Here is a 13,988-nt window from a genome sequence, read left to right on the forward strand (position 1 = left end):
AAATATCGCACAGTAAGCTTGAGAGTGAATACTTCATGTAAGTATGGCTCGTATGTCATATATCTGCACTAAGGGACTTCCTCACACGTCTTGATATAATCTTGGTGATCAGGAAGTTACTGCAGAGGGAAATGCGCAGGTTCTATAGTAAATGTATTTGTCCGTCAACTTGTTCCAGGCTCCCGAGCAGGCGAAACTCGACATGCTGACTCCAGACCCAGGGGCAGCTCTCCGACAGCGGCCCACGGGAGAGCAGCCAAAGGCAGGAAGTCCGTCAAGCGCGCCAGGGGCGCAGAGGGTCAACCACTGCATTACATTGGGAACAGCTGCTCGAGCGAAATGGACTGGAAGATGGCTCAATGTAACCACATTCAAACTTTTCCTTACGATTTTTAAATGAAGGATTGCTTACTTCTTTCAGTAATAAAAAAAACAAAACTCTCATATTTGGCAGATAAATTATACACCTTTCCATGTCAGGTGACCTCCTTTTCGCATTCCTCCTCCATGATTTTCTTCACCCTCCCTCCCCCCCCCCCCCTCCCCTTCCTAACGCTCGGTTCGGGATCCTCGTTTCCAGCTCTTCCTTCTTATATCGCTTAAGAAGATTCTTCCTCCAACAGCCCTCTTCGACTAGGGTTCCTGTATTCTGAATAAAGTGAAATCCTCTTTATTTACACTGAAGAGCCAAAGAAACTGGTACACCTGCCTAAAATCGTGTAGGGCCACCGCGCGCACGCAGAGGTGCCGCAACACGACGTGGCATGGACTCGACTAACATCTGAGGAAGTGCTGGACGGAATTGACACCATAAATCCTGAATCCCAAAAAGTACGAGGGGATGGAGATCTCTTCTCAACAGCACGTTGCAAGGTATCCCAGATATGCTCAGTAATGTTCATGGCCGGTGGCCAGCAGAAGTGTTTAAACTTAAGAGAGTGTTCCTGGAGCCACTATGTAGCAATTCTGGACGTGTGGGGTGACACATTGTCCTGCTGGAAATGCCCAAGTCCGTTGGAATGCACAATGGACGTGAGTGGATGCTGGTGATCACACAGGTTGCTTACATATGTCATCTGTCAGAGTCGTATATAGACGTATCAGGGGTCCCATACCACACCAGCTGCACACGCCCCACACCAGTAAAGAGTCTCCAATAGCTTGAACAGTCCCCTGCTGACATGCAGCGTCCATGGATTCATGGGGTTGTCTCCATACCCGTACACGTTCATTAGCTCGATACAATCTGAAATGAGACTCGTCCGACCGGACTACAAGTTTTCAGTCAACAATAGTCCAATGTCGGTGTTGACGGGCCCAAGGGAGGCGTAAAGTTTTGTGTCGTGCATTCATCAAGGGTACTCGAGTGGACCTATGGCTCCGAAAGCCCATATTGATGATGTTTCGTCGAATGGTTCGCCCGCTGACACTTGTTGGTGGCTCAACGTTGAAATCTGCAGCAATTTCCGGAAGGGCTGCACTTCAGTCACGTTGAAGGATTCTTTTCAGTCGTCGTTCTTCCCGCTCTTGCAGGGTATTTCTTCGGCCGCAGCGATGTTTTACCAGATTCCCGTTATTCATGGTAAAATTATGAAAAGGCCGTAAGAGAAAATTCCCCCTTCATCACCTCCTCGGAGATGCTGGGCCCCATCGCTCGTGTGCCGACTATAACACTACGTTCAAACTCACTTGAAGCTCGATAATCTGCCATTTTAACAGCGGTAACCGATCTAACAACTGCGCTGGACACTTGTTGCCTTATATTGGTGTTGTCGACCGCAACGCCGTAGTTTGCCTGTTTGCATATCTCTGTATTTGAATATGCATGGCTATATCAGTTTCACTGGCGTTTCAGTTTATAATGAACGTAGCAGTACTCTACTTAAAATCTTCAACGCACAACCACCTGTTTTAATAATGTTAAAAACATGTACATATTTTATATTTAAATTTAAAAAAATTATGTTTATATATTTTGTTACCGCTCTTGTTTGAAGAACAGCAATAATGTATCGCTACCAGCCGTCTGACATGTGTGTGAAACAATAGGAGGAAAGTTTTCAGGATAGTAATAACAGACGTTTTTGTGAAAATGAATTACTTTTTTCAATGTATTCACCTGTTATGCCAATGAACTCTGTCCAGCATTCTTCTAGTAACTGAATATCATCATTGAAACGCGATTTTGCACAGTCCAGTCACCTTAATGTGACAATCTGCCAGAAACATGAATAGCAGCCTTTTGCAGCGCGAGCCACTGCGGGAGATGGAGAAAAAGTCAATGAGGTTCAGGAAGGGACCGACAGGGATGTGGATCCTTGCCGACCACAGAGCGTGGCCAGGTGCGGTAAGTTTCTAGATTGAGGGCCCATGGCGCAGACAGGCCGATCGAGGTTCTTGACTGTGTTTAAATCCGTAGAGTTCGGTAAGCAGGGGATTACGGTAAACTCACTCTGGTGCTCTTCGAACCACGCACTTACACAGCAATCTGTGTGACACGTTGTATTGTCCTGTTGGTGGATGCCAAGAAAAAAACAAAGTTTGTGTAGGGGTGGAGATGGTCCCCAAGGATAGATGCATACTTGTATTGATCCATTGCGCCATACAGAGCGACAAGATGCCCAGGGAAAGCCACGAAAACATTCCTCAGGCCACAGCTCTCCCTTCTCCGGCTTGAATACTAGCGACAATTACAGCAGGCATGTCAATGCGACAGCGTCTCTCACTCGTCTCAAACAGCTCTGTAACTACTCTAATTTAGCGTGGTTCCTATATGTCTTCCTGCTGGTTCAGTGCCTGTATTAACATTCACAGAGTAAGCTAACTGTACGCCGTCTATCTGGTAGCTGGAATTGTTATTCATCAGGCCTAGTGATCTAGTGGTAAGGCGCGTGCCTGAAAACCGAAATGTTGAGAGATAGAATCCCGGTCGGATTACAGAATACTGTGAACGGTATCTACTAAAATTCTGCGAATGCTGTCTGTTGAAATTAAATTTTGCTTCTCTTAGCAAGCAGTTGGGTCGCCATTAAAAGCTGACCGTTGTCGTGTACAACATTAATTGGATAATAGACTGACCAAACTTTTGAAGTAATAATAAGATAAATGATTAAAAAATAAATGATTTTAATTTAGCCCCCGGGGTAAAAGCATCTTTTGGCAAACGGGAGTTTGCATTGTGTTCTCAGTCAGACAATCGGTATGCTCCTAACAGGAGATTAAATAAATAGGCTTCCACGAATTGCACAAGGGTCAAACGCTGTAGGATGTATCCTATGAAGCAAAGATTGGGATGTGTGGGATAAAACCTTAACAGTGAAATCTAATTCACGTAATCAAATTAAAAGGAAACAACACATTTACAAAAATGGTTCAAATGGCTCTGAGCACTATGGGACTTAACATCTATGGTCATCAGTCCCCTAGAACTTAGAACTACTTAAACCTAACTAACCTAAGGACATCACACACATCCATGCCCGAGGCAGGATTCTAACCTGCGACCGTAGCAGTCGCGCGGCTCCGGACTGAGCGCCTAGAACCGCTAGACCACCGCGGCCGGCAACACATTTACACAGAAGATATAGATTGCTGGTGCCTGGCTTGAACGCTTAAGAAAGCACTAAAGTTACTTAAATTTCTCGCGTGGTGGGATACTAAATCATTGAATATGAGCAAGGAACGGGATCAGCGTATTAAAGGTAACACCCGCACTCTCCACATCCACGGTAACACGACACAGAATGAAGAAAACAATCTTTAAGAATATAACAAGCAGAGAGACGGCAGAGGTTCGTTCCACCAGCCTATCGCCACTCAGAAATTTCACTAGCTGAGTAAAGCTACGATGTGAAATGTATTTCGGGTCGACAATAGAGATTCAATTACTCACAGGAATACCTATGAAGCTAACACTGATCAGCAACTGAACCATGTGGTCCGAGCCACAAAATTCCCAGAAGTCGGTTAATTCACGAAAGGAACTACATTCTCAAGTAAATTATCATTAAATCCTTGCAAGCTAAAGCTGATATTGAACGCATGGAACCGAAAGAAGAACACTAAACTGATTGAAAATGCTGAGCACAGATGAAAATTAACGAACCGAAGAACAAACCAACATAAGGAACGCAAAGACACACATATTCAAATGGATATACACAAGTCCTAAATGTAATCAGACATAGTCCTCACACCACGTACCCACACTGCTGAGTGAACAATCACTGTTCATGAAAGTCAACTATTACAAAAACTATTGTTCACTATTCCGGATACAATACTCTGAGCTACTATTAATGCCTGAAGCTGCGAGATAAATCGGTTAAGACTTCAGCTAGATTGAAACTTACACAATTTCAACTACTGTATTCAGCTACTATGAACCAGATACTAAAAGCGAACTCAATCACCAGTTCCCAGGAGCGAGCGGCCACCATCCTGACCAAATCGGAGTCCACACACGAAAGTTGTCAGAGAACACCATTACAGCATCCTGTCAGCTTAACCACAATAGCTAGCCGCCCATCAGGGAACGAAACCTCTTGGGCATTCTCTAACCTTAACCAAAGCTGGATAAACTGCCACAGTAGCAGACAAAGAGTTTACCCGCCACCAGACACAATAAAAACTCAATATACAAACGGATTCACTCACTCTGTCATTTTAAAACTGTAGGATTGGGTAAGAAGGATAACGTCACAGCATAAATACGCTATAATTAATTGTGGGGAAGGTACAGGAAGCACAGATACATAATAAATCAATACATAGATACAAAATAGTCATGGAATAAGTATGAATCCAACGAGTGTATACAGGTTTGGCTGACAGGAACAGATTCAGCTGCCGAATCTTTCTCTCAGCATGTTTATTGAATGCTACGAAAATATAAGTTGCTAAAGTACATGTGAAATGACGTTAAATTTGATTTAAACACTATGGAGGGGCTCTGCCAGGAACAGGTTAGGGAGACACAGGTCGAAGTACTTGCATCCTTTGAACAACACAGAATATTATCAGCGGTATATGTAGATGTGATGTATTCCTGTTAGTACTTGGCTCAGGTTTGCTGTCGCAAACATGCAAGCCACTCTGCAGCAACTGGCATTCTCGTTGTCGTAAAGAAAATATTTCAAGGACATATGTTATCGCCACAGGTGACGTACGCTGTGCAAATTGCGCACACCTTCGTTTGAGAGTATTGTGTCAAACGTCAGTCAGTCTTCACATTCCTTTGTTGCTACCTGATATCTGTGTTCGTGCGGCTTCCCCTTCATGTGCAAAATATGCACCGAGTAATTATACTCAGCCATATACATAAGTGTGGTGCGATAAACATAGAAGTTTCGCAAACGCTTAAGTCACTAATAAAAAGGATAAAAAAGGTTCAGTTAAGTGCAAAAATTTTTAGGCGTATTCTGCAGCGCCCCCCCCCCCCCCCCCCCGCAAGGAATCCTTCTCTTCGGAAAGACGTATTTGTAGAGTCAGCCCCTTATTAAAATCGCTAACTACTGAAATACACCGGCATGCGAATCTACAATGTGGAGCATTGCTTCAATGGGGGGTAGTATGTGACGGCGTGGAAAAAATGGCACAGTAATACAGCCAAATAAAATCAGCAAAACTCCAAAGAAAGTAAACAGCCAAAATATAAGGAAATGCGAGAAGAAAATTCAAAATGAAGCAATTATAATCCATTGAAAAATGCTTTCAAAAGAACGATATACTTTTGTAAATTTATGATGAGCAAAGGGTCTTTCTTCATACGCAGTCGTTTAGTAACACTAAAACGTTGTAACGAGAAATTAAGCTGAAGGTTCTTTTAATAACAGCACGTAATTCAGCTTCTGAAAAAGGTAACCTCTGAAATGAAAGTTAATCTGTTTGAAATGAAGTACATAAATCTCTGAAATCAAATTGAATAATAAAACTCAATCTTGTAATTAAATTTCTTGAAATGATTTTAGATAGCTTTGAAAAACAAGTCTAAAATGGTTTTGGTTTAGATCTGTAGCAGTCTACGGTGCACTCACTAAATTGCACAGGTAACTGGTGTGTAAAATTATGTAATTAGTTACACAGGTCGATGGAGACTGTCTTCTGCCACTCGACGATCTCACTGCTAAAAAAGTGATCCTTTAACTCAAATGCCACTCCATTTGCAATGATAATGTTTACTTGTGTTTGTAACTTGACAGGTTGAGACTTAGTATCTAGGGCTCCAATAATATGATAATTTTGTACAGGGTAGGTAGGTATTTTGTTTACTTCTTTAATCCTTTTAAACATATTCTGCGTAAAACATTAATAGAAGCACCTCCCTCTAAAGCTATTTCGGTATGAATTTTTCCAACTATGGCATGTACAGAGGTCTGCACTAAAACCTGTTATGTTTAGTGTGCAAAGGCTGATTCATGGTCGACTCATCTCTGATATCAGTTCCGTCATTATATCTTGAAAGATTGACGTGATTGCCTTGACTACCCCCACCCCGTTTTACGACAGTCATCGGAGGGCCTAATCAGGTCGAAATTAGTTTCATGAAGTTTTCTTAGTGACTTTGTAAGTAGGCTGTTTAGGTCTTTTATTGGTAACGCCACCTCTGTATGAAAATCACTGGCTGTGCTGTGTGCAGTCTGTGGCTGCTTTGCATTGTTGTAATACTCGCCATTGTAGTGTTAGGCAGCTGGCTGTGAACAGCGCGTAGCGTTGTGCAGTTGGAGGTGAGCCGCCAGCAGTGGTGGATGTGGGGAGAGAGATGGCGGAGTTTTGAAATTTGTCATGAACTGCTCTATATATATATGATGATATCAAGGTAAATACATTGTTTGTTCTCTATTAATATCTTTCATTTGCTAACTATCCCTATCAGTAGTTAGTGCCTTCCATAGTTTGAATCTTTTATTTAGCTGGCAGTAGTGGCGCTTGCTGTATTGCAGTAGTGGGAGAAACGAAGATTATTGTGAGGTAAGTGATTTAGTGATTTGTGAAAGGTATAGTTTAATGTTAGTCAGGGCCATTCTCTTGTAGAGATTATTGAAAGTCAGATTGCGTTGCGCTAAAAATATTGTGTATCAGTTTTAGCACAGTCGTGTATAATTGTTCAAAGGGGACGTTTCAAGTTTCACAATGCTTATTGAATGACCTTGAATTTGCCAACTACTGGCAGGCGCACCATGGTCTATTCAGCTATTTTGTGGATAAGTATTGTCTATGCATTCTGGGTTTCATTATCTTAATTCCACTAACCGTTGTTATTACCTCCGAAACTTTGTCCGCCCCCGTTTCGCTGGTACCCAAGGTGATATTGGTTATTATTAAACCTTTTTCGATTAATATCATCCGAATTCCACGCACCTGCATCTGAACAACGCGCATCATATTCGGATGACGTAAAGAGTGACACCACAAGAGCGGAATGGTCCCCGAGACATTGGTTACTCCCAGTAACGAGTTTTGTGTAAATACAGTATTCCTCAAAGTACCTCCGAGACTACCTTGTACAGTGTGGAAAGGCTCTGGGTTGATAACATGTTTCCGCAGTCTCTCTCAATACCCAGACAGAAATGCTCTTTCAATCTGCTCTTAAGTTTGACAGAGTTCAGTGCGTCTGTGGCCCAAACGGCTCCATCACTTTCTGTGTGCCCTGTGATGAAACGGATCTTTTGCAGCTCAGTCCAAGACTATGGTAATACACCTCTGAATGCTCATATAAACACTACTGGATGTGGGTTATTTTTCTCTGGTATAAAAACTTGGAGTTGTATACGCTTGAGCAGACTTTTCTCGAGCAAAACAGGAGAGAGTGATGCTACTTCATATGGTATACGAGCTGGCAATAGGTTACTAGAATTTTTGTCGTTACCGTATGCTGTATGATTTGCTGCAGTATGACTGGCATAATAATTAGATATTTTATTAACAGCGTGGGGTGCCTCGAACCATGCTCCTGACTGTAGACAATTCCTGTTTTAATTGTTGTGATTTGCGCAGTCACTTTGTTACGCCATTCTGTAAAACTTTACGTAAAGTAACTTTTATTTGTTCTAATTCGGATGTTACCGATTTGCCAGCATTGTCTCGCTCGGACATAACGGATGTGCCCGTTTCACCACTGACGTGCTCTATCTCGGAATTTAATCTATCGTTAATTTCTACGTCTTTGTGTGTAAGCCATTGGGGAAAATAATCAACAACGTGCTTGCACTGATCACTGAAATGTTTTTATATTTTCAAACCTTGTTCCTCTATGAAAACATCTATATTGTTTTCTAACAACACAAAGGTATCTCTTAATTGTTTTTGATCTTTAAACAAGGTATTCGTTGCGCACGTACGTAAGTTATTCTCACATCTTATTTCTTGAGTGATCTTGGAAAAGAACATGGCTTACAAAAACTTATAAATGAAGACATTTGAGATTACGCCGTCTTAGGAAGAAGAGAGAATAGTACGGATGTTCCTTTCACTGTTCTCCAGGCACTGCAGGCACAAATGAAATGACTTGACTGCTACCACGAGTGAACTGTGTGTTAGTATTGCCGTCCTTTAATTGTGAAACATCACTTTCTAGAGTATCATATTGTAATGCCAGTGTGTAGAAGTTAGCAGTCAATTTCTTTATGTTACTAGATTGGTTTTTTAAGCCTTTGGACAGGCTCCGTACTCTTTTGGATTGGTTCTCAAACTGCGTGATCGTGTCGTCCATAATTTCTTTATGATACTGTAACAAGAGGACCATGAGGTCATTTGGTTGACAGGCTATTTATATGTTCATTTCACTAGGAATATCCCCCATTGGAACATTTATTTCTCGTGAAACATAGATATCAGATTAATGAATTGCACTAAGTGCAAGATCTAATTTAGCATCATTTTCACACAGTAAGTTATCCATCATAATATCTGCTTCAGCTTCAGAGTGGATTCCAGATCGGGTTCTGAAACTAGTGCATTTTAAACCTGCATGTTAGGCAAACTCGTTCTGTTCAGCGTTAGGCTCTACGTTATTATCTTCCTTCATAGCCATTTTGGAAATCTTGTCTATTTTTACCATAACATTAATATAAATGAAAAATTTTTCTTGCAACAGTTTTGAATGAATGAGATCTGAAACGAACAACTATTACATAACAATATCCTACTGAGGTATGCTGATACAACAATGTAATGCGGCACACGCTCTTACTGATAAAACGTTATGAAGTTAGCTATCGTGTGATTCACATTCACAATGCCAAAATTTAACACAGGAAATGTTATTGAGTGACATGGACGAAAATTTCAATACTACATGTTTTACGCAGCGTGAGAGACTAAAACTGCAGATTGCTCTTACCCATAGTGATGCATTGACGTTCTCAAAATGTTTCCTGGATTTGTTGAATGAAATTCTCTGATGATTTTTCCTCCATTCTTTTATCTCTGTTTTTATTTTTAATTGTCGGTTATCCATTGAGATGTGGTACACGCAGAATAGCAAAACTAACAACTTCAGATGATTTACGAGTCATGTCGCGGTTACGTCAATTATGATCACGCTTTCCGTTTAGTTAGCTGTTAACATTTGTTGTCAGAAGAGACAAAAGGGCGATTATAATGATGAATGATGAAAATCGACGAGGCCTGTGTTGTAGGCCTGTCTTCAACTCGATGGTACGTGACCGTGGAAAGATGAGTAATCAGTTTTGTGCGTCAGACTTAACTTTGCTGTAAACTGACGCTTATAAATCGGCATCGGACTTTGTTATCGTGTATTTAAATGAAAATAGGTTTGTTTTCTGGAATGTGCTGTGAGTACTTAAGACTGTAGCAATGGTAGCCAATCTAATGCATCATCGTATTAAAACGACCAACAACGAATATTTACTGCAAAACTTCAAAAATTATTAAACGAGGACAAGCAGAAAATTAAATAATACAAATGAATAAAATAAATGTTCTTATCATTCTAATACAGCTTATCTACATTAAAGTCGTAAGACACAATCTTTTATTACATACATTCACTGAGACGGCTATGACAGAAGAGAGAGAGTACAAGACAGTACTGAGATATCGGCATTTTTCATAAAACAAAATCGTATCGTAAATAAGACACAGAACATCTCTGAGATCGGGATGTTGTGATACTAATTGTGGGTTTACACCGTCTACAAAATGTTACCATGTGAAAGCATTGAAGCTCTACATTAAGACAAGCAGCAACAGACACAGACAGTCATATGCTGCACTAGGCCTAAAGCTAGTACTAGGATTAGTACTGAATATATTAAAAGAAGTAAAGACCTAAATAAGATTCTAATGTATCAAGTAGATCTATTGTCAGACATAATGAAAATGATGTCGGTTTCCTAAGTAAGAATATATTAGCCATGCAATCTCTGACAAAAAAGGAAGAAATATTGTCTGCTAAAGAAAAAAAAGACTTATGAAAAATCGTTGAAAGCTAACCGTGTGGGGCTCTTATAAAATGACTGAGAATGTATGCAAAATTTAGTTTACTAACAACATTTATTTTCCCAAAACAAAGACAGACATAAATAATGCTAAAAAAGTTATTGATTGCATACTGTAAACAACTAACAGGTGGTTTAAGACCACAATGGACAAGGATACTGGATGGCAGAAGCGAGTCAAGTTTTCTGGCCCTAAAATTGTGGATAACACAGTCTGAATTAATCTGACGCTGAGCTGTGGTTTCACTACATAGTGCAGCTGAGAGCAAATGGCGATTGTGGTCTGTACACCCTGACAATACCGGAGCTGCAGTACACTACCCTGTTTGCTTCGTGCGGCGATGTAACTTGCAGCTGTTGAGATGGGTGCGGCAGAGATGAGACATGAGGCAGACCTATGAATCGATCGCTGCCATGAAAGATATGCAATAATCTCACAGTCTAGTGATCAGGCAGATGGATCACAATTTACTCTCTACCAGAGCCCTGATATCATGGTAGATTTCAGTGTGTAACACATCAGTTCACTGGTCGTACCAAGGACCAATTTGGTTCACTTATATGACAGAGCTTACAAGGATACCGAACGTCAAGACTGGTAAACAAAAACGAATAAGTGTGCTCTCGGCAAACGAGTAGTCCGAAGATGTAGAGGAATGTCAGATAAGGATGGTAACTGTCAGGATCCGCCGTATTAAAACTTTTCCGAGTTTTACAAGTGATTTATTATTTCCAGCTACATAGCCCCGATTCCTCTCGGTCTGCATCACTGGGTCCCACAATGCTGAGGACACCACTTAGGGAGCTGCAAGGGGGCCCTTGGCGTGCTTCCTCTCTGGCATGGCTAAGTTCGCAGCAACTACAGGCGCGTGCGATCCGGCGTCTGAATCTGCGGCCCTCGCCTCCGGATACCTCTGGCGTGTGTTGGGTAACAACAAGACTGGTCACAGTAGCGAGCCATGGCGTAGCCTGCTGCTGGCTGGCTGCAGACGCTGCGTTGGCTTCAGAGGGTGGTACCAGCGACATGCTGTGGACTGGAACGCTGGCACCCCATCTGCTGCTGCGTGTAGCTAGTGGTATGACATGCCCTGCTGTTCAGGAGAGCTGTCACACTTCAATGCCTTGTTAGTGAACTGGTGCCTATTTAGAAGTGGCTGGGTGCCTCTGTTTTGCTAATGTACCACTCCGAGTCTTGTACTCATAATACCTGTAACTTGCGCCATGCAAACTGCTGCATTTACTCTTTTCAGTCGGTCTACGGTCCTGTGGCCTCCATTCTACTTCGCAACTGCTGGTAGCATAACTTACTGTCAACAGGCTCGTGCCTGGCTGTAACTTGTGCACTCAGAAATACTGCATCGAAGCTAACCTTTTCCCATCTTAAATAGTGGTGCCGCTTCATTATTCCCCCCTTTGCAGAGACCCTGTACCTGGGTCGACCTGTTACCTACTCTTAAAATTGTTTAGGTCGGCATGTACTTCTGATATACTTACTATCACTATTAGAAAACTTAGATGTGGTCTAGTCCTCTTAAAACACATGACATGAGACAAAATGTAAAAATTCCTTACTGAATGACCACTCCACTTAATGTTCGATCAACCTCTTACCTACCCGTCTCACATCCTTGGTATCCAGTGCACGGGGATTTGGACTACCATCAGTTCCCTTTCGGAATTGGCTCTCTACCTGATCAGAATGAAAACAACACACAACAAAGTTAAAACTGCGATGGTCCTTGGCACAGAGGTGCTCAAAATCATCGTTACTTGTCGTTGCCGTTCCCTATATTGAGTGACATGCTGCACAAGCTATTTGATTGATATGTGCACCTCCTACTCTGAAAGAACTGGTTTACGGATCTCAACAGACCTGACTCCAGGGTTTGATTTAACAAGGTTAGATTCCGCCTTGGCAAAAACTCTAAAGTTGCTTCTGGCCAGCACAGCTGTGGCTGTGTAACATTCAGTTGCGTGTCTCCTGAAATTGATGCTGGCAGATGGAACGTTGGTCCTACACGCAGTTCCACTGATGCAAATTCCCCTCCTCTCGAGCTCTATACGTTTCGCTTCGGCAAATACTCCCTGCTCAAAAGAACTTGCTACTACTATTAATTTTTCGTAGGTGGGGAAGTTCCAATGCATCCTGACCCATTGCAAGCTCAATTTTGGCTCCATGTTGTCCCTTGGACGGTCTATTTCTTCCCTCCTGGCTGAAAATAACTACACTGTGCACGTGTCCAGATTGGTGCTTATCACCCTGGAAGCTCCATAATTCCTCCCTTGTCATCTCGGTGTACTGGCTGTTAGCTGCCAAGATCACCAATACCACCTCAGTTTTTTACTTTACCATCTTGCTCAACGCTCCCCCTTTCAGTGACCTGAAGACAATGATCACCACCACCCTTCAGCCCTCTTCAAAAAAAGAGGCTCACAATACTCGAAAACACATACAACATATGAACATACAATGCCTAATTAATCGACGCAAACCCAATGATACATATGAAGGAAATAAAAATCTACAAATACTCCACTATTTTCTGGATAGCAAAGCATACAGTACATCATACTGTACCCTATCTTCCGTTTTCTCTCCACTGAACACCTCTCTTCACTCTTTCTTTCTTTCTCTTCCTTTTCTGTGACATGCCTGGAATCATATCCGGGCAATCTTTAAATGTCCGCAAACGCCCAATGTGTACTATCGTTGTACTAGATGGCAGCTGAAGCTTAACATTAATTGGTAATGTCGTTTCAATTACTTGTTACGGCCCTTGATACCTCGTGACCGTGACGAACTTCTTCGTTCTCCCTTTTGGCGTATAGGGGTTGGACAGCGTTACCCATTGCCCTAGTCTATACTGCAGTAAAGTTCCTTTCCACTTCACTGCGTCTTCCTGTCTTTCCAAAGCCTTCGTATTCGCCTTTTGTACCAGTTTCCAAACATCCCGAATTGTTTTCGCGAATTGACGTACAGATTCACAGGTTCTTCCTTTCTGTAGCTTCACTAAATCAAACGGTCGTAGCCCTCGCTTACCCATGGTACTACTTCCATGCATGCATCAAATCGGATTTTCCCTATGCGAAAGTCAACTGTCACTAGCCCCAAAGGTGCGACCTCCTTATCTCCCACTCCATGCAACCTATAGCGTGGTGGGTCTAACTTCCTACGACCCGTTAAACTCTTAGTAGCCACTGACACTTGCGCCCCTTTGTCCAACAAAATCTTAAACGTTTTAGTTCTTGTGGATCCTGCCACTGAGCATTCCACTGCTGCATACGTATTTGTAGCACTGAAATTAAATGGAAGCTCCCTTAGGTGGGTCTTGGGCCCCCTCTGCCGTTTAACGATTGTCCACCTCTACTAACTCCACTTCTCCATCCTCCACGCTGCTGATTTCCAACCCTTCCTCTATTCTTTGGTGACTGGGTACATTGCTTCTGCACGTGTCCCGTACAACCACACTTATAAAGTTATATACCCGCTGTAAACACTGCTTGTCTATCACATACCCCCATTGCCAC

At 42.2% G+C, this 13,988-nt stretch overlaps 1 protein-coding gene across 2 annotated transcripts in view; it reads left to right on the forward strand.

Moving 5' to 3' along the window:
• LOC126263722 (uncharacterized) overlaps positions 1-13,988 on the forward strand; it is a 118,625-nt gene that overhangs the window by 57,615 nt on the left and 47,022 nt on the right. Inside the window, exon 3 of one of the 2 annotated variants that reach the window (XM_049960880.1) lies at positions 179-437. The exons of the other annotated variant lie outside the window; for it this stretch is intronic. Within the exon in view, the coding sequence (XP_049816837.1) occupies positions 179-396 (218 nt within the window). The 3' untranslated portion in view covers positions 397-437. Of the gene's footprint in view, positions 1-178; positions 438-13,988 lie in introns of those variants that run through there. 2 annotated transcript variants of the gene reach the window in all.

The sequence above is a fragment of the Schistocerca nitens genome, chromosome 1 (assembly GCF_023898315.1).
Source record: "Schistocerca nitens isolate TAMUIC-IGC-003100 chromosome 1, iqSchNite1.1, whole genome shotgun sequence".
Taxonomy (NCBI): Eukaryota; Metazoa; Arthropoda; class Insecta; order Orthoptera; family Acrididae; genus Schistocerca; species Schistocerca nitens.